This window comes from Poecile atricapillus, chromosome 13 (assembly GCF_030490865.1).
Source record: "Poecile atricapillus isolate bPoeAtr1 chromosome 13, bPoeAtr1.hap1, whole genome shotgun sequence".
NCBI lineage: Eukaryota > Metazoa > Chordata > Aves > Passeriformes > Paridae > Poecile > Poecile atricapillus.
In genome coordinates, this window is record NC_081261.1 from 9901572 (window position 1) to 9925841 (window position 24270).

A 24270-nucleotide genomic window follows, 5' to 3' on the forward strand; every position below is an offset into this window, starting at 1 on the left:
CAGGCGGTGGGAGGGCTGTGCCTCTCAGCTCCCAGAAAAGGGAAGTGAGGTATTCCAGCAGCACATTCCCCATTTTCAGACCAGCCTGGCCCTCTCCATCCCTGTCAGGAAGTGTGCATTTACACCATGGACTCTGTGGCAGGGAGAACCTGGCTGTCTGGTACAGTCACAGTGTGCAGGCATCCCAGGAGATGTGTCCACAGCTCTGGGTTGGCTGCTGAGGGGGCAGCCCAGCCACCCCAACCCTGCTGCCACAAACCAGGTCCATGGCTGTGTGCTGACAGCTCTGCTGCCAGCTTCTGCACCCCAGCTATCCTGCCATCAAACAAGCCCAGCAGCTGCACTAGTGACCAGCAGCTCCAGCTCTTGCTGGTTCTTTTTAGGCCAGCTATAAAGCTGGTAAACACTTGGACTTGTCTGACAAAACATTCGAGCAGGAGGAAATGGGGTGTGTGCAGAAATACTCCATTACATATTGTAATGGCAGACATTAATTCAATGTTAATAACACTTTGCACTTTTCAATCACATATTCTAAAACCCTTTAGATAGGTGGGGAAGCATTTGGCTGATGATTACTGGGCAGAGCCCAAAGGTGTATTTTTCCCTTAGGCGCAAGGAGATGAAGTGACTTGTCAAAGTGGCAGAGCTGGGAAGGGAATCTACATTTACCAATTTCTAGACCTACATTCCCATCTAGTTGCTGGAAAGAGGAGTTAATTTAAATATTACCGTTTGCTGACCTACTTACAATGCTACCATCAAAACTTGGAAGCTGTGATCAAGTATATTCCCCTCTATACTTGGGCTTTTTTAGGATAACAGTATCTTTGAAGTACGCCTTTCAGCTGCATTAAACATATGGATCATTATTATTTGCTCCAGTTTCTTAACGAGTCCCTGTTTGCTGTGATTCAGCTGCTGCAGACTCTGAACAGACTCCAGCTCAGTTTCACAGCCCTGAAAAACACCTTCCCAGCGCAAGGATTGCTCTCTGCTACCGTCACCCCATGGTCATCATCACACTCTGCCCAAGGAGCCTGTGCAGAAAGAGCAGAAAGTGTGACTTTCCTTGTACCTGCTCCTGTTTGTGCTCTTCTTCTTGGTTCACTTCCTAAACAACCTTCTCCTTCATCAGCCAGCCCATCTTCAGTACTCAGTGGGACATTTTGTCACCTTTTATTGTCAGCCTTCCTCCCTTCACCAAAACCCCAAACCCTTTCCTGCTTGCAGAGAGAACTACAGGCATAACCGAACGTTAACAACCACAGCGTGCAATGTGAAAGACAGACAACACACCGGGACTCCTTCCCCACACACACATCACCCTTTGGTAGCATCACTCTTCCTGCAGTTCCTCGTGTTCCAGCCCCCAGGCATCTCAGTGCCAGGCAGGACAGACCCTCGATGGAAGCTTAAGCCACTGTGCTAAATTAAAAAAGCTGATAGCAAAAATTTGATGTAAAACAACAGAGGAAATGGTCAGCATTGTGCCCAATTTTGAGGGCTGACCTTCCTAAGTAGGTCACATTGTGTGGAGCTGAAATCACAGCTGCCTGACCCCACAGAGCTTCCTGGGTACAGTTACCCAGCCACACTCTGCTTGTCCCACACACTGCCGGGAAAGCCAACCTGCAAAGCTGCCTACAGCCATGGAAGGGCAAAATCCCCATTTTAATCCCCTGGGTAATTCCACCCAACCAAAACACCATCCCCAAACCTCAGTGTGTCTCTTCCTGCATCTCCTGCAGCCGTTAGCTGTCCTCAGCCTCGCTGTAACCTCACTCTGTGCAGACTGTTTACAGACATTTTATCGAGGTGCACCAGGTGTGGATGCGGTTACCAACTTTGAGACTGTTTACCTCATCCTCCCTTCTGCATCACATTGTCACCAGCTGTATGTAGAAATCAGATAATGATGGTACTTCGGTCACAGCCAGCTCAGCCTCTGCACCTTCCTTTCACACATGCACTGGAGGACACGATGCATGTACAACCCTCGCAGCAAACCGCACACGAGCTGCTGCAATCAAATATCTGCCTTACCTATTTTTTTTTTTTCCTGAAGTAAATTACAGTGAATTTTTTTTTTTTACCCTTTTCAAAGCTGATGCATAAATGACAGGATGTTTTTGAAGGAAAATATGAGCTTTCATAAACTATTATTATTAGCACATGTGCACCTCTCTGCTGCTTTGATCTTACTGTAGGTTTGTGTTTATTCCTCCTGACTCTGTACCAACTGAAGTCAAACCCAGTGTCTGCTCTGATAGAGATCATGAAAAATTAAAGTTGGACTTGTTAGCCACAACATTGTGGAGCCAGAGCTACGGGATAATTACCAGGGTGACATTTGCCCGAATACACTATATATAGTTTTCCCAAGGTCTCTGGGCTGTGACAAGGTGTTTGCTGTGAAACGGAAGGGTGGTGATGTGTACTGAATAAGAGCTCTTTGATATTTCACATGTAAGTTAGAGCATGTTCAGGTTTTGTTTGCAGCGGAACTGTGCTGCTTCTATTGTTTTCTGAGCAGAAAAAAAAAAAAGCAATGTTCAAAAAACCATTACAGGCTGCCTTAAGAATGGTGTCAAGGATTCACAGCCATCTCAGCTGGGTGATTGACCAAAGTAAGTATATATAGTATTACAGATAGGGTTTTTAATACTTCAGCTGGCAGCATGGACTCAATGTTGCTGCAGAAAAGGAATTCCCAGGGCGGTTCTGCTGGGGCCATCAGGGAATCCTCTGCTGAGATCCAATCCATCACACAACCCCAAGCTCTCTGAAGGCAGAGGAGTTGTACAGAGCAGTTGGATGGAGCCCTGAGCAACTTCACCTCTTGGGTGGCATCCCTCCCCATGGCACGGAGGATGGAATGAGGTCTTTTAAGGTCCTTTCTGACCCAAACTGTTCTGGGATTCTGTGACTGCAGTCAGGCAGGACCCATTTGTGCTTGGTACTGCGCTTACAGGAGTAGTGTCCTTCAGCTGTAAAGGCAGCTGAAAACAACCACATTTACCAAGGCAAATGGAGTGAATGAATTAAAGAGAATAAAGTAACAGGAATGGGACAGGTGTTCTTAGACCTGGCTTCATGCACAGTTAAACAAAGATTTCAGCCAGCCATGCTCCAACACATCAACAGGCCATGGAAGGCAGCGTGTGGGGACAAACAGTGCAGTGGTGGGAGAATCATGTTTGGAGGCTGGACTAAGTCTGTCCTTCCTTCCCTGCATCTGTGGTGCTACAATCCCCTTCTTTGTTCCCACAGGGCACACAGAAATGCATTAAAAACACCCCTGCAAAATGGGGAGGGTGACGGATTTCCAGAACCTTGCTCAGCTCATTGCCTTCCGCAGTGCCCCACCAGTGCTTGCAGCCCCAGCCAAGCTGGTGGCACATCAGGGCTTGTGCAGAGTGATTACACCGAAGTCTCAATGATGCTACCAGGTTTGGACATTGTACCAAGTGGTTTGCAGTGCTGGCACAGGTCCACTGCAGGACCAGATGTTGTTTGTATTGAAGGGCAATGGCAAACTGTGCGACAGCAGCATCAGGAGGCTGGAGAGAGCTACGGGAGAAATACACGAGGGGAAAAAAAGTACATCAAGGAACAAAGATATTCTTGAGGAATGGGCCTGTGAAAATTCTAACCTGGTGAAAAATGTTACTTACACAACAAACAGGGTAAAAAACAACCACAGAGCCCAGAGAGTTTTTGAAAAATACAAGAAGTTCACAGAACTCTGAAAATTCCCCATCAGCCCTAATGACTGTGGAAGAGGAATTGGGAATGGCAGCAATCACAGGAGACAGCAGCTGCCAGCACTGCTGAGTGATATTTACATCAATGTCCTGCCAACAATACCATTACTGGATTATCAGGGCGGATTAAGCCTTTAGCCAATTATCCCGACTGGTAAATTGTAGATTGTCTAGACTTCTTCATGTTCAACAATATGCATGAAGTTTCTTTTTATCGCTACAGCATCACACGATGCTCTTGTGGGATGTAATCCTGTGCTTCCCTGGGAGGTTCAGGTGAGCTGTGCCTGCAGCTCCGGGTTGCCTTAGTGTAGGCCTGTGCACAGACAGATTTATTTCAGACAGGATTCTCATAAATTCAGAACGACTTCCAAATTTCTTGACTAGGAGATCAAAGAGGCAAGCATTTGCTTCATGCCATCTGGGGAGCTGCTCGACAGGGCAACGCAGTCTGGGGAGGGGGGAGGAGAAGGGAAAAAAGAAAGTCTTGGAGATTATACCCTCAAAAACAAACTCAAATGCCACCCTCACATTAAAAAGCACTGGTTGGCAGTAACAATTAATTTCTTAACTGAAACCCGCCCAACTGTATCCAAGTGTTTTAATTTGCCTATTGCTACAATATGCAAGGGAGCTGGCAGTAATGGATTTGCAATTAAAACTAAAACTGGCAAAGAAATCGCAAAGCTGGCAAAAGAGCTAATCTGTAAGCCATGATCACAAGATTACGAAGTGTTTATGAACATGCTAATTACCCGAGCACATCGCTGAGAATGGCTTGTAGGAAAGAACACTGGGTTTGCGTGATCTAAATCCCTGGATCTGCACAGCCAGCGCAGTCGGCATTCTACCTACTTCCCACAGCTCCCAGGAGCTGGGGAACACAGGGAATTGCTGTGATTCCTGTGTGGAAGCAGGAAGAGGGACAAGGGACTGAGTGACAGAGGGTCCCTGTACCATCCTGCATCACAGCAGGGGAAGCACAGATAGCAATTGCCTCTCAAGCAGGCAAATGGCAGTGGTCACTGGGACTCAACTGGAATATGGTGACCATCAGTGTGAAATTAAAATCAGCCTGAATAAAATAGTGCCCTATTTACTTTCATCCTCCTATCTCTTGGCTTTATAAATAGTTATTCCAGCAGGTCCTGGATATTGCTGGTTGCAGAACACACAGCTCATGCTGCAATCTCTGAGAGCAAACAGGCATCTACCGCCATGGGCATGAAACCTTCACAAATTACCTGCAAGGGACAGGATGGGAAGGGAAAAGGGCTTAAAAAGTGATCAAACATCTGTGGAAGTAGCTCATAACAGCAAGTGACAGTGGTCAGGGGCACTGTGAAGAGCAATTTTGAACCACAGGAGAGCATTTCAAGGAGAAAACAGAGTGGAAGAGTAGTCCCAGAATAAAGAGCTGCTGAGAAAACTAAGATTCTTTAATATATAGGATTAAGGATTGCCAGTATCCTCAGGGAGGAAATGCAAATGGAGTTCAGACCATTTTTTCCATAAAAATTAGGAATCAGAAAGAATAGACTTTGAAGTTCAACATGTTAGCAAATGAAAGCAACAGCAAAGGAGACACAAAGAGAAAGCAAGCCCTGGACGCCTGGAATTATGTCTTAAACACTTGGTACTGAAAGACAGAACCTGAGGTGATGAGGAGACTTCCTTTAATGCCATCTACAGATCCCAGAAAATCTCCAGATTATAAACTGCCCAAGAAAAAAAGCATTGCACAACCAAGGCAGGATGGAGTACAGCATCCAACTGGGATAATGAGGCTGCATGGAGCAGAGTGAGGAAGAAATTACGGATATGCCAGGCTGCTCTTGGATGCATGGAGCAAGACAAGGGTTTCTGGATGGTTCTCTTTGCTCTATGAAATGGTGTCTCCAATTGGCATAGAAGGAGCTAACAGACATCTATGGAGATGTCAGAAATCCAACAGACACCTCTACAGAGATTTACAGGGTTGGCTGCATTAATGGGGACTGACCATTCCCAGCACCCTCATGAAAGCCAGGCAGTTAGTCCAGGCTGCATGGAGGTGGTGAAGGACCGAGAGGACACTGTAAGGACACACAGAAATAGTCATTGCTGGGTTTGGCTGAGGATGGATGGTCCTCATGGTGACTCCTCAGAGTTGTATTTGGCTGACAGTCATTCCAACCTGTGTACCTGGGTAAGGCAATTACAGAGTGAGTTCAACCCATCATTACTGGTGGCCATGGAATGCCATGTGTCAGGAAATGGCATCCGACCATCGCTGATGCTGATTAGCGCTATGGAGTTAATTGGTGCTACAGAAAGGGTGGTTCAAGGGAGAAGTGCTTCAAAACTTGGCTTGGAAATTAATTTATCCATGCCTGCCTCTAACACACTGTCAAGCAGTTAATGTATGTTCAGATGTGGGGGTAACGGAGTGCAGCTTGGGAGTCCATGGCCTAGAAAAGATGGTGCATCAGGATAAAGCAGAGATGAGATCATGTTGAGTCCTTCAGACTATGAACACTGTGGCTCTACAGCTGGTCCTTCCTCAAAGTGAGATGCACGGACTCTAAAAGTTTATAGATTATAACACAATCATGAAGTCTTCAGTTTTTGGTTTTATTTTTTTCCTTCTTTTAAAAATATATTTGGGAGAAATGTTTCGTAACACTGAGAAATTTAGTTAGCTTCTCTGTACTTTTTATCCAGCATGTAAGCCAGGCTTTGCTTCTGCTGGGGTCTGCCATTCTGCCTCTTGCAAGGAAAGCCCCAGATAAAACTGTTGCCTATTTAAAGTCATCTACAAACCAGTTTAATAAAAGCTGACTGCATCTGCTTCCATGTTATTAGTTCTGCCCCAAAACTCTGTTCCTGGCAACACAATGTTCCACGCTAATGAGCCAAATCTTCCCCTCCCATGGCAGTACTCCTAAACCTCCACACCATTCAGTTCACAAAGTTACCACCCTGTTTTTCCCTCGGGGGAGGGAAGGATTGCAGCTGCAGAGGGGGTTCTTCAAATAATATGAAGGCCAAAGATCTGTGGGAAAATCTGCTCTCAGACAAATAACACTTGGGGGCATCTGCAGAGAGAACCAGCCCCTCTTTACTTCTGTCTGGGTCCCACGTCCTTCTGGCAGCAGAGTTTTTTATGAACCAGGCTGCCATTAATCCCCTGCCAGTTCATACACCCTACCATCCTCTGTGGGCAGACAGCACCGAGTGGGAAGCAATGCTGCAGGGAAGTGGCATTCACTTCAGCTGGATTTTGTGGCCTCTTGGGAGAATTTCGAGTCGGGGCAGTTATTTCTCATCTGCACCTGCTGCAAAAAGGAGGGATTTAGTGTAGACCAGGGCAACTTTTCTCAGCTCCTTTTCCAGTGAATTTTCACTTAGTCTTGCCAATTTTCTTCCTGCAGCATTGAGCGTGAGATAAACAGCGATTCGAGGTTATCGCGCTGGAGCGATGCTGCCCAGATTAAAGGGAAATCAGATAACTCATTACCTAACTGAAACTTGCTGCTAGACTTTTAGAGAGAAGCGATAACATCTGAGAGCTGGAGGACTCTGCTGCCCTGGCAGACACCCTGCAGCACCCCAGATGAGAGGGGGGGCTGAGCCCCGGCTCTCCCACCTGGCTGCCTCCACACCTGGGATGGGGAGATGCCGGGATGCAGAGATGCAGATGCCCAGGATGGTGAGATGCAGAGATGCCCAGGATGCAAAGATGTCCAGGACACACATCCAGAGATGCCTGGTGTGCAGAGACACAGAGATTCCTGGGATACAGAGATGCAGAAATTCCCAGGATGCAAAGAAGCAAGGGAGCGAGGCAGAGCCCCACCGCCACCAACGCATGGTTTTGGCCTCCTCACACTCACACATGGAACCTCCAGTAAGGAAAATTTAGGCTTAGAAGCTGACATGGGCACAATTGATGGCTTTCACATTCTACACATGATGTGCTTGCAGAAGCCATCTTTGCCCTGTTCTACTGAGTATCCTCATGAATCTAAAAGTTGGACTGAACTCATCTGACAGCCTCCTCTTTTGCTCTCTGCTATAAACCTCTCTGCACCTCATGCGACAGCAGCATCTCCTTCGACAAGTTTTCATCCACTTCAGACTTTGCCTCAAGCCATTACTGACAAACTGGAAGCAAACTACTGTTAAACGATTTCCTAGAGATTACTGTTAAAGTAAAAAAGTTTCCAAGATAAATAGATTGATTCTTCATGACAAAGAATTTTAATTATGCATCCAGAGGTTTGGTACATGTGTTCAAAAGCTACGCTGTGTGATCCTGGAGATTGTTCTCATCACCATATTACAAGTGGATAAAAAAAATGACATTTGTTCCTGGTTTAATAACAAGGATTTGTGTGTCATGTGTATTTCAGACAATGTGTTGGACCATGCCATCATCATTGCCATCCAGCTAATTCCACTCTTTGAAATTTAGGCTGAGAAGGTGATTTGTTTTAAAGCAAGATGCCAGTTACCTTGAAGGAGTTGTGGTCTTAGGGCCATCTGCAACTTCCTAAAAGATTATGAAATTGCAATTTGTTTAATATCTTGAAGTAAATGGCCTAATAAGCAGCACAACTTACTCTTTAAGGCTAGTCCTCCTCTGATTGTTTCTGAAACATCCCCTCTTGCAGCAGCCTGTGTGGGACTTTATGTTTTGTTTCAGTATCAACATTGCCGTGCTCGCCAAACGTTGCTTACACATGAAATGATAAAGTTCCACGATGCTCCTGGGGGAAACTGAGTCACAGAAAAACAAGCTCCTGTGGGACTGGGAGCTGAAGCTGGGATAAAACCACGCTTCCTCTGCCGTGGCCGTGCACAGCAGTTACAAGACTATCCGGTTCCTCTGCTATAAAACTCGGTAACATGCCTCACTTCTTACCCGATTTTGAGAACATCCTGTGTTAACACATAAACAACTGGTGCTACTCATGTCTGTTTATTTGGCTACTTAGATGGTCTGCCACAGCACCTGGTGCTCTCTGGTAAGAGGATCGCTCAGCTCCCGTATCAAATGAGCTCGGGGTGCGCAGGCAGGGGAGAGGCAGCTCCTGCCCATGGAAACAGCAACGCTCCCACCCCACAGTCAGGCGTTTACCACTGGTTCCAGCAGGAAATTTGGATGAATTTTGGATATGGGAACTGATCTTTCAGGGATTCACTGCAGCCTGCCTCATCCACCACTACGCATTTATAAGCAGATCCATGTGGTAGATCTGTACAAATCTGTACTGTAAAACAAAAACATTCTATTTTGTGAAGTCTGATTACATGCATGTAGTTATATACTAGTTCCAGTAAATGTCAATAGCCAAACAATTGGCACTAGCAGGTAATTTTCTGTACTCTTGAGTCAAGAAATTAAAATTTCTCTACAACTCTTGCATTCAAGTACTATCAGAAGTCCCAGTCAGGGACATTTGGTGCTTTTACCTGAATTCTGCTCCTAGCAGAAAAATTTGAGCTCACTGGAATAGTAAAAAACTGATGTTGCCAGATAGAACCCCAATTTCAGACACCCAAATAATTATGGAAAAGAGAAAAGGGCTTTAGCATGACGCCAGCTTCAAGCCAGAAGCATTAAAACTTCTCAGCTTCTTCTAAACACTACTGTCTGTTGCATTATAAAGAGCAGGATGCCAAAAGAGCCAAAATTTCTCATCCCTTAGTTGGAAAGAGATCCTTCAATTATTGATAACTTCATGTAGAAATTAATGCATTTACACTATAAAACTACTGCCTTGTCAAGGTGTTCCCATGTCCCCTAGTCCAGCTGTTCTAGGGAGCTAAATTACCTACAGCAAACCCACTTCTGTGATGTAATTTTACAACATTTGATTCTTCAGAACTGTTAACAGCCTGCAAGAAATCAACTGAGCAAGGTAAGAACAGGAGAGCCTGTTTGCCTTAGAACAGGACCCCTGCCTTGGACAAGGGACAAGAGCTGCCCTGCAGTTAAAACAACCTGGAACAACTGGACATCTCCCTGTAAATTCCTCGGAGTTGTATTGCTGGGTGAGTTTGTGTCCTGCCTCACAACAGCCAGAGCTACATCTGATTTGAATGAAACTTCAGACTTCATGATTTTCATGCCAACTATTTCAGAAGCAATGTCATTTTCTACAACACCCTGTTATTTCACTCACCATCTCCACAGATTTTGCTCCAGTTACAGAAGCAAACTTATTTTGAGGATATAGACTGTTTCCAAGTGGTTTTAAAAGGGCCACACACTTAAAATCCAGGACAGGCTTAAACCACAGACTTCAGCCACCCCCAAGTGAAGGTGTGCATCTCTAGCACCGTCATATTACTTCTAAAAGAGAAATGCACACAAGAGATCAGCGCTGAAGATTCCAACGTTTTTCAGAAAACTATCCCTATAGTAATGCTTTCAAACAAATAACAAGCGAAAACCGAAACACAACAGCAATAAAACCAAATCTGATGAGCTCTTCAAAAAGATCTCGAGCGATATCAGCTGGCAGGACTTTGTTGTCTATCCCAGAGCTACGGCAGTTGATCCCAGCCAGGGCTTTGCTGCAAACACACCAAAGGCAAGAGGCTGCAGCCTTTCATATTCCAAAATAAAAGCCAAGTTCTGATCACTGGGACAAGGAAGAATTTCTTGTTGTGGATACATTACTGTGTAATTACTGCAGATTTCATTTACTTTCTTCTGAATAGTACACCAGATAAAAAGGCTGCATAGATGTGGCAGCTTTTTGTGTTGTTATCTAATGCTCTAGGTTTACATTTTAACAGTTAGTTCCCCAGATTACTGGGGATGTGTGTGACTATTGAAGGAAAAAAACATATATTTCCCTGCTGGGAGACAGGGAAATTCAACTGATATTGCTAAACACTGTAAAACTGATAGCAAGGAAAGAGTTTCACATAAAATCTGAAAAAAAAACCAAATACCAAAAAACCCCAACAACAAGCACACAAAAACCCCCAAAACCAACCAACCAAACAAACCCAAAACCCTCCCAGATAAACCACCCCAAAAAAAACAACAAGAAAACCCTATAAAAAAGTAATATACCCATTTTCTCTATAAAATCAGGGTTAGAAAAATGGGAATGAGATCAGAAATGAATGTCCCTGAGTAAAGGACTATCCACGGGATGATATGTAAAATTCCATAAAGCACAAATGCTGCTAATATTCAAAAGTCAAAGCTTTCTGTGGGTGTGTATGCATAGAGATGTCAACACAAGTATTTCATGATCACCAAAATTGCTACTAGCCTGCATCCTCTCTGAATGGCTATTTTTAGGACCTGGCCTTTCATGTGGTATAATGATGTGAATTTTACAAGAGCATTTATAATGTGTTTCATATGGTGTACAGTCCTGGAGAAATTGCTTTGTATCAGAGAAAGTCAAACAAAAACGTTTGGATGTTTATTTAATTTTTAAAAAATTTTATTTCTTATTTTATGTTATTGCTTTTGGTTTCAATTTTGGGTTAACATGCATAATCAATTTATCTGTTTATTTAATTTGTCTAAGCACTCCAAGGAATATTCAGCACAGCATGATGCAATCTTACAAAACATCACTTGGACTTCTAAATCCATATATTTTTTTGGATGGTGAGATTCCAAATCTGGCAATACCACAGTCTGTAAGTTATAGGAGGAAGATAAAGCTCAAAGGACTATTTTTGACCTGGGGTTTGGTGGTGTCAGGGGTTGTGCTGTGTCTCCCACTTAGAATCCAAAGACAACAACTCCTCCTCACTATCCCGACTCCCATAGCAGTAATTCCAGGCCAGCAGCATGTAACAAGAATCACCTCATCAGCCTCTCCATGCTAAGAAAAACAAATTTTCATGTGGTATATCTTACAATGGTTTATTTCCTAAACATGAAAGCAAACTCCACAGTGCCATATCCTCAGTGTCAGAATAAAAATTTAACATTTCTTATCCTTTCTGAGCTTTTTGCTGCAAAGAGTCTCTTCCCAGCAATTCAAAAAGAGTCTTTTCCCAAGTGCCTTTATAATCACAACCCCCTTATGCCCAGTCAAACACACTTTATGACCTTGGGCTTTCATATTTTACTTTTGTGTGGATCCCATCAGAGCAGAACCTCAGTTTACGCTCATATATATACTACACCTCAGAGCAAACCACAGCAGAAAACAAATTCAACATAGAGCAGACAAGCTGAATCACTTAAAAAAAAAAAAAAAGGCTTTTTTTGGTCAGTCTGTGATTACTATGTAGCTCTTCAAGGCAGACATGTACTTTGTATATTACAGTTCCAGATTTTCAATGGAACAAAGGAGATACTGTTGAGACTTTTTTTTTTTGCCTATCATTTAATCAAATGTAAAGTTGTTATAACCGGAGGGGAAAAGTGCTCTAGATTCTAGTATCCAGTTTTACTTTGGTTTCAAAAACTTACCACAGCATTGTTGAGTTTATTGTTTTCTTTCACAAAATACTAATTTCGGGACCCCATGAAACACAATGAAGCAGATTCTTTTCACGGCAGCTGAGCTGTGTTTAGCACAGAGGTGGAGAATGGAAAAGGAGCAGTGGTTTAAAGCCATTTTGGTGACCTCTTGCCCAGCACCTCCAGCCAGCAGGATGCTCTGGATGAGGACAGCTGATTTCATCAGGATTTGCTAACCCCTTTACTGACCACATGTCCTACTTTCTCCATGAACCCACTTCACAGAGAGAATGGTGGTGGAAGAGTCCTTCATTGGGAATGGTCATAAACAGCATGTCCAGAGAAAGGCAATGGGGCTGATGAAGGCTTTGGAGCACAAGACTGATGAGAAGCAGATGAGGGAGATGGGGGAGCTCAGCCTGGAGAAAGGGAGGCTCAGGGGGGACCTCCTTGCTGTCTAAAACTACTTGAAAGGAGGGTAGAGCCGGGTGGGGGGGGGCTTCGCTCTCTTCTCCCAGTAAGAGACAATAGGACGAGGAAATGGCCTCAAGATGCACCAGGGGAACATTCAGATAGGGAAAATTTCTTCACTGAAGAAGCTGACAAGCCCTAGCATAGTCTGTTCAGGGAAGTGGAGGAGTCCTGAAGGGATTTAGATGTGTGGATGTGGCACGTGGGGACACATTTTAGTGGTAGCCTTGTCAGTGCTTGGTTAAAGACTGGACTAATTTTCCAGCATAAATGACTTTATAATCCTAGACTATAAAGACTCAAAGGCAAAAAACAGTGACAAAGCGGTGCTAAGTTGCTCTGTAAGGAGGTGAAGGTAAGAGTTCTTTGTCCAAGATAACTAACCAAGAAAAAGATCCTGCTGTAATCAAGCCTTAGAGGCACATGATGCAAACCCTTCCTTTTTATGAAATAAAGTCAGTGGGTTTGTGAGCCACCAGCATGTGCTGAACTGGCACTCTCATGGTGAGAACAAGACCTTGGTTGATGTTCACAGAGGGCTTGGTCCAGACTTTGCAGGTTCTTTGGACATTCACCCCATGAAACACTCACACTGCCTGGGGCCTGAAGGGAGCTGTGCCCTCTCGGACAGACCACTGGACAAGCCAGCAGAAAGAACAGGCACCCAGTCTTTACTGATTCAGCTGTATTAAAACTAGAAACTAGGAAGTGAACAGCTCTGTATCCTGTATCCAACCCTCTGAGTCACCCATTCGCCTAACAAACCTTTGTTTCATCCTCCAGACACAGAAACTAATGAGCAAGTATCTTGTTATAACCTATTTTTTTAAAGAGAGATTCAAAGAACAGTACATGAAAGAGCCTAGAGGAGGGACTCACATGTCCCCACTTGGCACCAGCCTGGGATTTGATCAGGCTGAGAAGCTTTCCCTGCTGCAGTGGCTCTGCAAAGAGTTCAGGAAGCAACTTGTACCTACCCTCCTATTGCTGTGCCCTCCACCCACCACAGGTACATGATGATGTAAGAGCATGTGTACATCAGGCTGGCAGAGATGCTGACATAAGCCATCTCCTGGCTCCCTGGGCAGTGAGGTGGAATGGCAAAGGCACAGGAAACCAAGGGCACTGAGCAACCTGGTCTAGTGGCTGGTATCCTGCCCGTGGCAGGGGGTGGAATGTGATGAGCTGTTAAGGTCCCTTCCAACTCAAACCATTCTGTTCCTACGAAATGAGCAGCAAACAGGAAAGGAGCTGCAGCAGCAACCATGGCCAAAGCCTCAGAGGGGTGGGATGAAGAGAAGCTCCCACAGTGGCCATGCCTCCAAGAAGACAGTTCTGGCACCTAGTCCCTGTTCAAATCACTGGAACAGACAGGGGGAGATAATCCTTGTTGAGGAAATTGTGACTCACACATGGTGCACGAGATTTCAGTAAGTGAAGACCAGCACATACCTATTTGTTCACCCAAACCCACTCTGCCCAGCATAGCCTACCCATGAGAGTAACAATGCTCAAAAGTGCTCAGGTCCTTCCTCACCTTCTCTGTGGTGAATTGGCAAGGGGGCTCAAAGGCCATCCCACAGGAAAGATTAAATTTGGTCTTGATGAATCACGGCCAAAAGGCAGATAAAGAACTGCAGATGTGAAATTATTGGCAAGCTGTAGATGCTTCCTCAAAACTGTTGATGTTCCTCAGCACAAGGCTCTGCTCTGCCCATAACCATCATGCCATGTACACACAGACACACACAGTCCACACCAGATTGCCATCTTAGGTGCACAGCTCACACCAACCCATATCCCAAAATCCTGCTTCCCTTGCAGATCACGCTACAGATAGAGAGGGTTCAGCCTGTGATTAGGATCTGGGCCTATGCAGAAGATCTCTGACAGCAGGCAAGAGAGTCATGCCTCTGGAGCCAGTAATGTCTGTTTAGTCACAGGAACACACGCGGTGTTACTGGACCGGGTGCCTCGGCAGAGCAAATGCCAGCACATCCCAGTGCATGGATTAACCAGGGTTTTCACCCCAGTGCAGGAATTTAATGGTGCCAATGGAATCATGGCATGAGAGGGACCACAAGCTGTGAGACAACACACACAAGTGAGCACACTGCAGAGCCGCTCCTGCTCCCCCTTCTCTTAGTTACAGCTTTGGATACCAGACCAGCTCTGCACTTTTCATCTTGGACATGCCATGTGCCACTCAAACCCAAATCACTTTGTTCTCCACAGTTAAAATTTCAAAGCCACTAATCATTAACATGGATGAGCTTTGGGAACTTGAGTTGATGCTAAGTTTTTGCTTTTCTCTCCAGATTCTCAACCAGTCAAGCCCATACAATTTCACAAGCAGCAACGGTTGGAAATTTGCAGGAACACTTCCTTTACCATACATATCTCATAGCAACTCCCTGCCAACAAAGCATCCCATGCCTGGGAAGCTGTTCCAGGGTAGCCTGCGAAGGAATCCCAGTGGGAGACCAGATATTGTTGAACTGTCTGAATCATGTGCACACTTATTCACATGCACAGATTTACATAAAACTTGCTTTTGATTCCCTGTGACATTTTGCTTTATCTTTTTTTCATTCCAAACAAATTTTAAAAAAAAGTTATATTAGACCACACACATCCAGTGCTGTATCATGTCGCTGCTTCTTAAGCAGAACTCTCTAATTTATTTCAAAGGGAAGTTCTGCTTCAAAATTGAGGGTGTGATATGAACTCAGAAATTAACACAAGAATTTTCCTTGGGGGGAACCAAGACTGAATCAGACATGCAATAAATGACCTCGTAAGCTCTGTGCCTTGGTACATCCACGTATCCAAAACTGTGCTTTAACATAAAATATTATTTCCACCATTATCTTGTTTCAAGCTAGGTAGAAGAGCTGAAAGAAGTGTATTTGCTTTGGTCAGGAACAAATCACTCATCTGTCTGCATGCCAGGAGGTCCATCAACAGCCATCACACTCCCAACACTTTCTGCTGGGAATGTAACAATTCGTGGGGACAGGGAACCATCCCAGCAAGGTCTCACACTGCAAGCCCTGCTGCCAGGGAACCTGGCTGGGATGCTGCTCTCCCACAGCAGCAGGCACTGCTGGGAACACACAGAGCTACTGCTGGCTTCCAGCTGCCCTCCTTCCTCCCTCCACACACAGAATCTGGAGAGAGATGCAGCAGTCCTCTCACAGCAACAAATCCCCATCACACGGTGACGTGAGTTTTCCCACTGGTTTCAACAAGATCAGAACACAACACAGGAAAAAGCAATATTAAACTATTGCCCTGACAGTGCAAGTCAGGACAGAAAGGCAGAGAAGCAGCTGAGCTGCAGATTTCCAGCTGCTGTGGGGGCCATAGTCTCCTCCTGCAGAGGGATGGAGCAGCCTTGGGGAAGGGGATGCAGCAGAAGCAGCCACGTCCTGGGGCTCAGCTACTGCTGCTTCAGCTTCTGTCCAGCCAAGAGCAGCCCCAGACTGCAGCTCCATACTTTTTGACTTTGTGTTAGACATTTGGGCCCCGTGGCCCCAGGCCAGCAGTAACTGCACTTTCATCTTGCCCTGCCCAAGGGGACATTTCATACCCTCTGAACAAGCTCAAGGAGTCCAGCAGACCTCGGGAACCAGGCTCTGAAAAGCAACATTATTTGTGAGTCCTGCTGTCTTATTTGGGGACTTCAGCTGTGCAGGACTTTGGGGAGGTACCCCCACTCTTCTGCTCTCATGTAAGCTATGGTTTGACAACTTAGTAATTAAGAAAATGAAGTAGTATCTATTTTCCAAAGAAAAAGAGGCTCTTGCACTTCTTTTTCTCCCACAGACAGAAAGTCCAGTGCCTCAGCTGTATATATAAAACCTTTTAATCCTGCCTTTACGCTACTCACACACTCACCAAATGCATCTGAAGAGCACAGGAGGTGTGAGGAGCTCCCCTCAGATCTCTCCCATCGATGGGAGCAGGGAGACCTCATGCCCTATATACAGGGCAGCATGGCTCATTCCCCTATTTTATAAACCTATTTACAAAAAGAACTTAAAGGAACTTATAAGAGCTCCTTTTACCATTTAACTACCACATAGTACAAGATATAACAATGTTCAGAAAACCCCCTCAGGTCTAAACTCAATTATACAACTGTAGCAAGAAAAATATTTTAATCTGATCAAAGTGTTAACATGTTTGACCATGTCTGACCTCTAATGTTTGTAACCACCTAAAAGGCTGCTGTTCTTACTAAGGATGTACCTTAATTTGATTTAAAGTCATTTGTACTATTTAAAAAAGGATATAGTTTTATGATTTTATATTTAATTTAGAAAAACAGTTCCTCAACATGTTCATATTCTTTGGAAGTTTCTTGCAGACTTTTTAACCCATAAGTCCTATATATTTCATTCTGGGAAAAGCTGGACTTTGAATAAGATGGGATAAACCAGAGCCTTGAAGCACCACACACACAACAATGGAGAGCCAGGTGAGAAATGGCTTTCCTGGGGCCTTGCAGAGTGTCAGGATTTCAGATGCTCACACAGGCTATGCCAAGATGCTCTTTAACCCTTGACTGAGTGTGCCCTCCCCAGCCTGGCAGCTGATGGGCTCACAGCTCCCAGAAAAAGGGACCTGGGCTGAGCCCTCTGCCTTGTCCTCAGCTCCAGAGGCACCCTCACCCTGCCCATGCCCCCAGCAACAGCTCTACTGCCACTCCAGGAAACCTGTGCCTGCCATACCAGCAGCACTCCAGCTGAATCATCCCACACTGGCATGTGCCACCTTCAGCCAAGGAGAGCCCCCCAAGCTCCTGCCACCCCCTCTGCTACTGGCTGTCCAGGGAGCATCAGCCAGACTTGCTGTGGCTGCTGATGTACCCAGCCATCTTCAGAGCATCCCTCTGAAGCAGCAGAAGAGCATGTAAAACAACATGGCTGGGTGTGTTTTGGTAAAAAGAGGCAATTTTGGCTGGGAGATGTGGGGACTGAGCAAGATGCTCGGGTGAGCAGCATAACATAGTGTTACAAACACCTTGAGAGAAACAATGCAAAAGTGGTGCTGCTGACAAAATCAGAAAGAAAATAGGAAAACAGCACCCTGGTACTGCTGGTAGCAACATACCCAGGCTGGCAGGTGCTGGAGCCAGTTCAGAGCCACTTGGAGCTCTCTCACAGGGTTCATGGGGAGCCCACCAAAAAACAAAAAAAAATGGTTTTACAGAGCATTGCAGGGCAGGCGTTCAACCCCAGCCTCAGTGCCAGCGGCTCAGTGTCTTTCAGGGAGTTATACTCTATTTTCAATCAGGTAAATTACTGTTTTCAATGTAAAGCCCTGACAGTTTGCCAAAATACTCCCGGTTTAATTTCTTAATTGATTTTTTTTTTTTAAGATTCTAAAATTAATCCTACTTGTAAACAACTGTTTCCAGGAAGCCTCATTAACCAAAATACAATCTCCACTATCAAGTGCATGCATGATTGTGATATGTAATCCTATTCACTCATGCAACCCTCCTCCCCGACCTTTCTTGTGCTAAAGTGTTAATTAAAAACACTTTTATGCATGGTTAAGTATCTGCAATCTTTGGTCACAGATCTGACCTCCTCAATTATTGGAAGCAGACACCAGATTACAGCACACACTTTATATAATGTACACAGCAGCAATAAATCTATATGAGAGCAATCCATAATTTACCATGATAACCTCAGCACAGTCAATAGAAATACAAGACAAAATTGCCTAGAATAATATACTGAAATAGCTATTGTAATAAATTTAAAACCCGCAAGACCAGCCTTCACCTAAGGAAGAAATCTTCCACTGTCTGCTAGGTAACAGATTTTTAACTGAAAACATCAAATCAGCTCGTCATAAACCATGGCAGGATCCAAACAGGCCTAAAGGAAGCTGTTTGAGGCACTGGATGATTTTGGTGGAGATGGGACCATTCCTTCTATTCTACTTATGTCCTCTCCCCTTCAAGTTCTGCAGTCTATTTCCTCCTGTCTGCTGCTCTGACAACAACTGCTTGGAATTTATTCTGTTATGAAGGGAAAAGGTGATTCCTTAACCTACAATCTACTTTATAGCCTAGTTGCTAATAAATAGACTACTGCACTTTGCTGCCCATGTAGGAAGAGTTTAAGATTAAAAGAATATTCCACCAGGGCAAAAAGATGCTGGACTAACATAACTGTGGATTTACTCACATTCTATCTGAGGGAGCAAATTAAGTGTGTTTATATAAGACAAATTTAAAAGCATTTAAAGTTAATCAGGAAGAGAACAGCGTAATATTTTAAGGAGTAAGAGGGATATCGGGTGTCTGGATAAGGTGGGAAGCACCAGAAAAAATGCTCATTTGGGTTACAACAATGTAAGTTGGCCTTGCCCTGCAAACACATATTTTCTTGCTGTAAACTGAAGGAAGACTTAAAAATTTAGGGATAAATCCTCAATATCTGCAAACTTCAGCAACGTTCCAGCGACATGCAGCCAGGAAAACGGAATCCCCTAGGAAAAGCTGTGCGGGGTACAGGCAGGCTCTTGCAGGGACCTGTCTCCTGCTACCCAGGCCATCTGGGTCAGGTGTGAGGGTACAGCACTGATTTCCACAAATAGAATTATTTGTGTTCATACTTGTTTGTATAATTGTTGAGTTTCATACTCCATAATCCATCCATTTTTCATAAAACCAGTTTTACATCCTACCCCTCTGTGAACAAATGACCAGAATTAAGGACGGGTTTATATATTCTTTTAAACTTTATCCCTTTTAAAGGTTAAAACCTGATCCTGAAACAGAGCAAATTACATTCTGTCCTCACCTGCTGATGGCTAATGCAGAACAATGTCTGCCACAGATGCAGCAGTGCCTGCTCCCAGGAGCGACACCAGCATTGACTGTCTGCTGCAATGTCAGAACATTATTTTCTGAAGTTCTGACCAAGATGGTGATGGGAAAAGGCAGCTTTTATAAAGAAGACTTTAGTTAATCATTCAAATAGCAAAACCTAGAAACATGAGAACACACACAATTACTAAAGCTGATTTAAACTGAGAGGGAAAAACTTTACAGGAAGAAGACAGGAATAGTCCTCCAGCATGAAGCCTCTTCCTCTATTGCCATTTTAGAAGCGCAAGATCCATTTCCTGGGCCATCATCCACAACAGAGCCCTAACAGACAGCATGCCAGAACTTGGCTGTTTTACAGGCAGGTTCAAGCTCAGCTGCAAGACATATCCCTGAACACAAACACAAGACCAGGAGCTGCTCCCTCCAAAGCCCGTGACCCAGAAAAAGGAAGGGACATTCCTCCCTGAGATATTAGGATTTGATTCCTGTAAGAGTAAAGCCAAACCTAGAGGATAAGGAGACTGGAAAAACAGTTCCTCCAGCCAATTCAGAGTGAAGCAGGCACTTCCTGCCGAGCATCTCTGCCCCTTCCCACTGCTTTTCCTTTCAGCTTGGACAGAACAGTGTCCAGGTATTTCAGAAACCAGGCTCCAACTTATCAGGAAAAAAGCAAGTGTAGGTGCCTGCACAATACCTGCAACATACTTCAGCAGTGAGAGAGGCCACAAAACTTCTCCATAAGGAGAGGAGGAACTTACCAGAGGTGACATAGATCCATTGGGCAGATACGGATCTGAGAGCATCAGGAAAGGGTAACCAGAATAGGCAGATCCTTTATACATCCCTGGGTCCTGATGTTTCATACCTGCTGAAATCAATGTTCCCTGTAAGAATTCGTCTTATTACAGGTGACTCCTCTGCCTGTCGGGGGTCCCCAAAGAGGTTACAGCATGTTGTTGGAATCTTTTTGTCCCACACTCCTCAGAAAAGGTGTTGGGGAGCGCCAGGGTTCCCCATGGGTGCGGACTCCCACAATGAGGACACTGGGAAGCCTCAGTGCTGTCAGGAGTAGCTTTCCCGCTGGGGGCTGTGGTGACCAGACTGGCATCCCTCACTCCCAAAGGTGTCAGGGTGATGGGCTGGGGAACCGGGAGGTCAAGCACTAGACGGAGCGCACCGGGGAAGGCCAGCGGGAACCGGGAGTGGGGAGAGGGGGACACACAGAGACACGCAGAGGTTGCGGTGACTAACCATCATCCATGTGGTCCGGGAGCTTCTCCTGGTACACCCTCTGCGGATCCTGCACTCTCCGGAGGGCCTGCACGGGGAGGAGAGAGAGGGGCAGCGCGGGGGCGTGGGGCGGGGGCGGCGGTGGGGCGGGGGGCTCGGGGCCGCCGTGCGGGGCCGCTCCGGCCCGGCTCACCTCGCCATCGGCGGCGGCCGGGCTGCCGCTGCCCTCGGACTCGTTCACCAGCGAGGACTTGAGGTCGGCCAGGTCGCGCTCGGTGAAGGCGTTCTCGGGGATCTTCTCCTCCTGCTCGCCCTCGTCCTTGAAGGCCAGCATCTCGTCCGTGGCGCCCAGGTCGTCCCCGCCGCCGCTGCCCAGCTGCGGCATTTTACTCCCGCCGCTCCCTCCCCGCCGCGCAGTAACTTTCCCGGCGAGTATTGTTCTCCCGGATCAAGCCCTTCGCAATTATGATTTTTTTTCTCTCCCTCAATTATTTTTTTTTATCCTCCTCTTAAAAAAAAAAATTAAAAATAAAAAATAGCTCCCTCTTGAATTTTTTTCTTTTGAAAGTTTTTTCCTCCTTTCCTTTGAACTTTTAAACTTTTTTTTTTTCCTTTAATTTTGTTCCCCTTTTCCAAATTCCCTTTAAATCCTTCCTTTAGAAAAAAAAAAAAAAAAAAAATTAGAATTGTTTTTCCCTCGTCACTCTTTTCTTTGCCCCCCCCTTGTTCCCTCCCCGCTCCGGCGGTCGCGGGGGGCTCGGCCGGCTGCGGGCGGGCGGGCAGGCGTCGCGGGATGCCGGGCTCCACGGGCCCCCCCGTGCCGCCGCCGCCCCCCGCCCTCCGAGCCCCGGCAAGTTTGGCTGGAGCAGCGGGCGCCAGCGGCTGGCGGAGCTCGGAGCGCCCGGTCCGACTGCGAGCGCGGCGGCGCGGCGGGAGAGCGCTGCGACATCAAAGCGGCCGCCGGGTGATTGGCAGCGCCGGGGCGGGGCCGGGGCGGGCACACACAGGGACACACAGACACACGGACACACGGACACACACACCCAGGGACACACAGACACACGGACACAGGACAGACACACACACACACAGGGACACACAGACACACGGACACACAGACACACACACGGACACACAGACACACGGACAGACGGACAGACACACACACACACACAGGGACACACGGACACACGGACACACACACCCAGGGACACACAGACACACGGACACACAGACACACACACGGACACACAGACACACGGACAGACGGACAGACACACACACACAGGGACACACGGACACACGGACACACACACCCAGGGACACACAGACACACGGACACACGGACAGACACACACACACACACAGGGACACACAGACACACGGACACACGGACAGACACAGACAGACACAGACACACACAGGGACACACAGACACACGGACACACACAGGGACACAGACACACGGACACACGGACACACGGACAGACACACACACACACGGACACACGGACTGACACACACACAGGGGCACACAGACAGACACAGGGACAGACACACACAGGGACAGACACACACACAAGGACACACAGACACGGACTGACACACACACACAGACACACAGACGACAGACACAGACAGACACACAGACACGGACACAGACACGGACTGACACACACACAGGGACACATAGACACAGACACGGACAGACACACACATACAGAGGGACACACAGACACACACAGGGACAGACAGACACACGGACAGACTCACACACACACTTTGTGCAGCCCTGGGTGTGTGTGCACATCTGTGACACACACGGGTATGCACACGCATCTCTGCTCGCATGTTTGCACGCACACCTGTGCCTACCTGTGTGCACACATGGACGTGCCTGCACACTCATCTGAGCCCCGTGCACATCTGTGCCCGTCCACGTTCCTGCACACACTTCTGTGCACACACACACCTTAGCACAAGCTCACCTGCAGCCACTCGTGCATGCCCACAGTGCCCGCAGCTGAACACGCACCTGCACACCGCGGTGCTCACTCGTGCCCAGAGCTGCATGTGCACATCTCACACCCATCCACACATCCGTGTGTGCGCACACATCCACGTGTGCACCGTCTGCTCACACACATCAACGCGTGTCAGGGCCTGCACGGCCCCACACACGTCTCCACAGGTGTGTGTGTACAGCTACACACACACACACCTGTGTGTGCACACAGCGTGCACGTCTGCACATCCCACACACGGCAGTGGGGTCCACACACAGCTCCAGACACACCAGCACAAAAGAAGACACCATGTACACATCAGCACGCACAGCTACACATCTGGCATGCACAGACATCTGCACGCACACATCTGCACACACAAACACTTCTCACATTCACCTATGAATCTACAAGCACAGATCAGCAGCACATGACTGAACATACAGGACAGAAGGCCATACGTGGAGCTGTGGACACACACTGAGACAGCAGGACGTGTGCGTGTGCACACAGACACACCTCAGCACGTGTAGGTGTGCACTGAAACTCCTCGTGATGTGTGTACAAACACCCTGCAGCGTCAGGACACGCGTGTGTGCACAGATGGACAGACGCGAACATCCTCGCACACGCACTGAGACACGTCAGGGCTCGTGTGTCCGAGCACAGGCACACACAGCACACGTGTGTGCACACACCCACACACCCACAGCAGCTGTCCAGCTCTCCGTTCCCAGCTGTGGGTGCAGACACACCCGTGTCACCCGTGGGTGCCACCGCTGCGCACCCCTGGCACGGGTGACGCTCCAGCCACCGCACCCTCGGCCCCTTGGGAGCACAGACATGACGTGGGGCAGCAGAAAATTATTAGTTTTCCTGCCTGGCCCCGAGGGTCAGGAAACAAGAAATTACCATCTTCACAGCCCGTTTTGAAGGCACTAGACACTTGTGTGTCGGCGTCGGAGGGATTTTTAAGCAGTTCCCATGGAAAAGGAAACTCCCCATCTCTTCTGATCACACACGACAGGTCCTGTGCATGTCTCCAGTAGCTTAAAACAACACACCGATATTTATTTTCCTTAATTAAGATTGCATAAGATAGCCCTGGGTCCTGGAGACTTTGCTACAGACTGTAATGACGCCATGTAAATTGTTTTTTATGACCCAATATACAACATATTGTCACATTCAGCCCTTGAATAGGAAGCTAAAAATCTTGGTCCCTATTTTTCTTGTTAATTAGGGTATTATTACTAGGGATATAATCTCATTACTTTTTGGGGAGGAGAAGAACTAGCTGGAGCCACTTTGAAAAGTACTTGAATATATTTAAATGGAGCAAAATCTGTCTTTCTGCTAATTGCTGATTTTGCATGACATAGAATTATTGTTCTGATTTTGGGGCACAGTTGATGCCAGGCTGAAGATGTGAGAGGGGAAGGATGCTGTTTGCTTTTCTCCTGCTCAGTTTTCTCCTCCAAATGAATGAGCTGCCCCATAGGAAACTCT

At 46.5% G+C, this 24270-nt stretch overlaps 1 protein-coding gene across 5 annotated transcripts in view; it reads right to left on the reverse strand.

Annotated features, from left to right (window-relative positions):
* Positions 1-21673, reverse strand: part of TCF7 (transcription factor 7) — a 70639-nt gene extending 48966 nt beyond the window's left edge. For 3 of the 5 annotated variants that reach the window (XM_058848964.1, XM_058848963.1, XM_058848961.1), the window contains exons 1-3: positions 20949-21673; positions 20777-20843; positions 20284-20390 (exon numbers count right to left, since the gene is read on the reverse strand). In XM_058848964.1, the coding sequence (XP_058704947.1) occupies positions 20284-20390; positions 20777-20843; positions 20949-21140 (366 nt within the window). In that variant the 5' untranslated portion in view covers positions 21141-21673. Of the gene's footprint in view, positions 1-20283; positions 20394-20776; positions 20844-20948 lie in introns of all 5 variants that reach the window. The other 2 variants (XM_058848960.1, XM_058848962.1) reach the window with 1 other exon arrangement.
* Positions 21674-24270: the final 2597 nt, after the last annotated feature.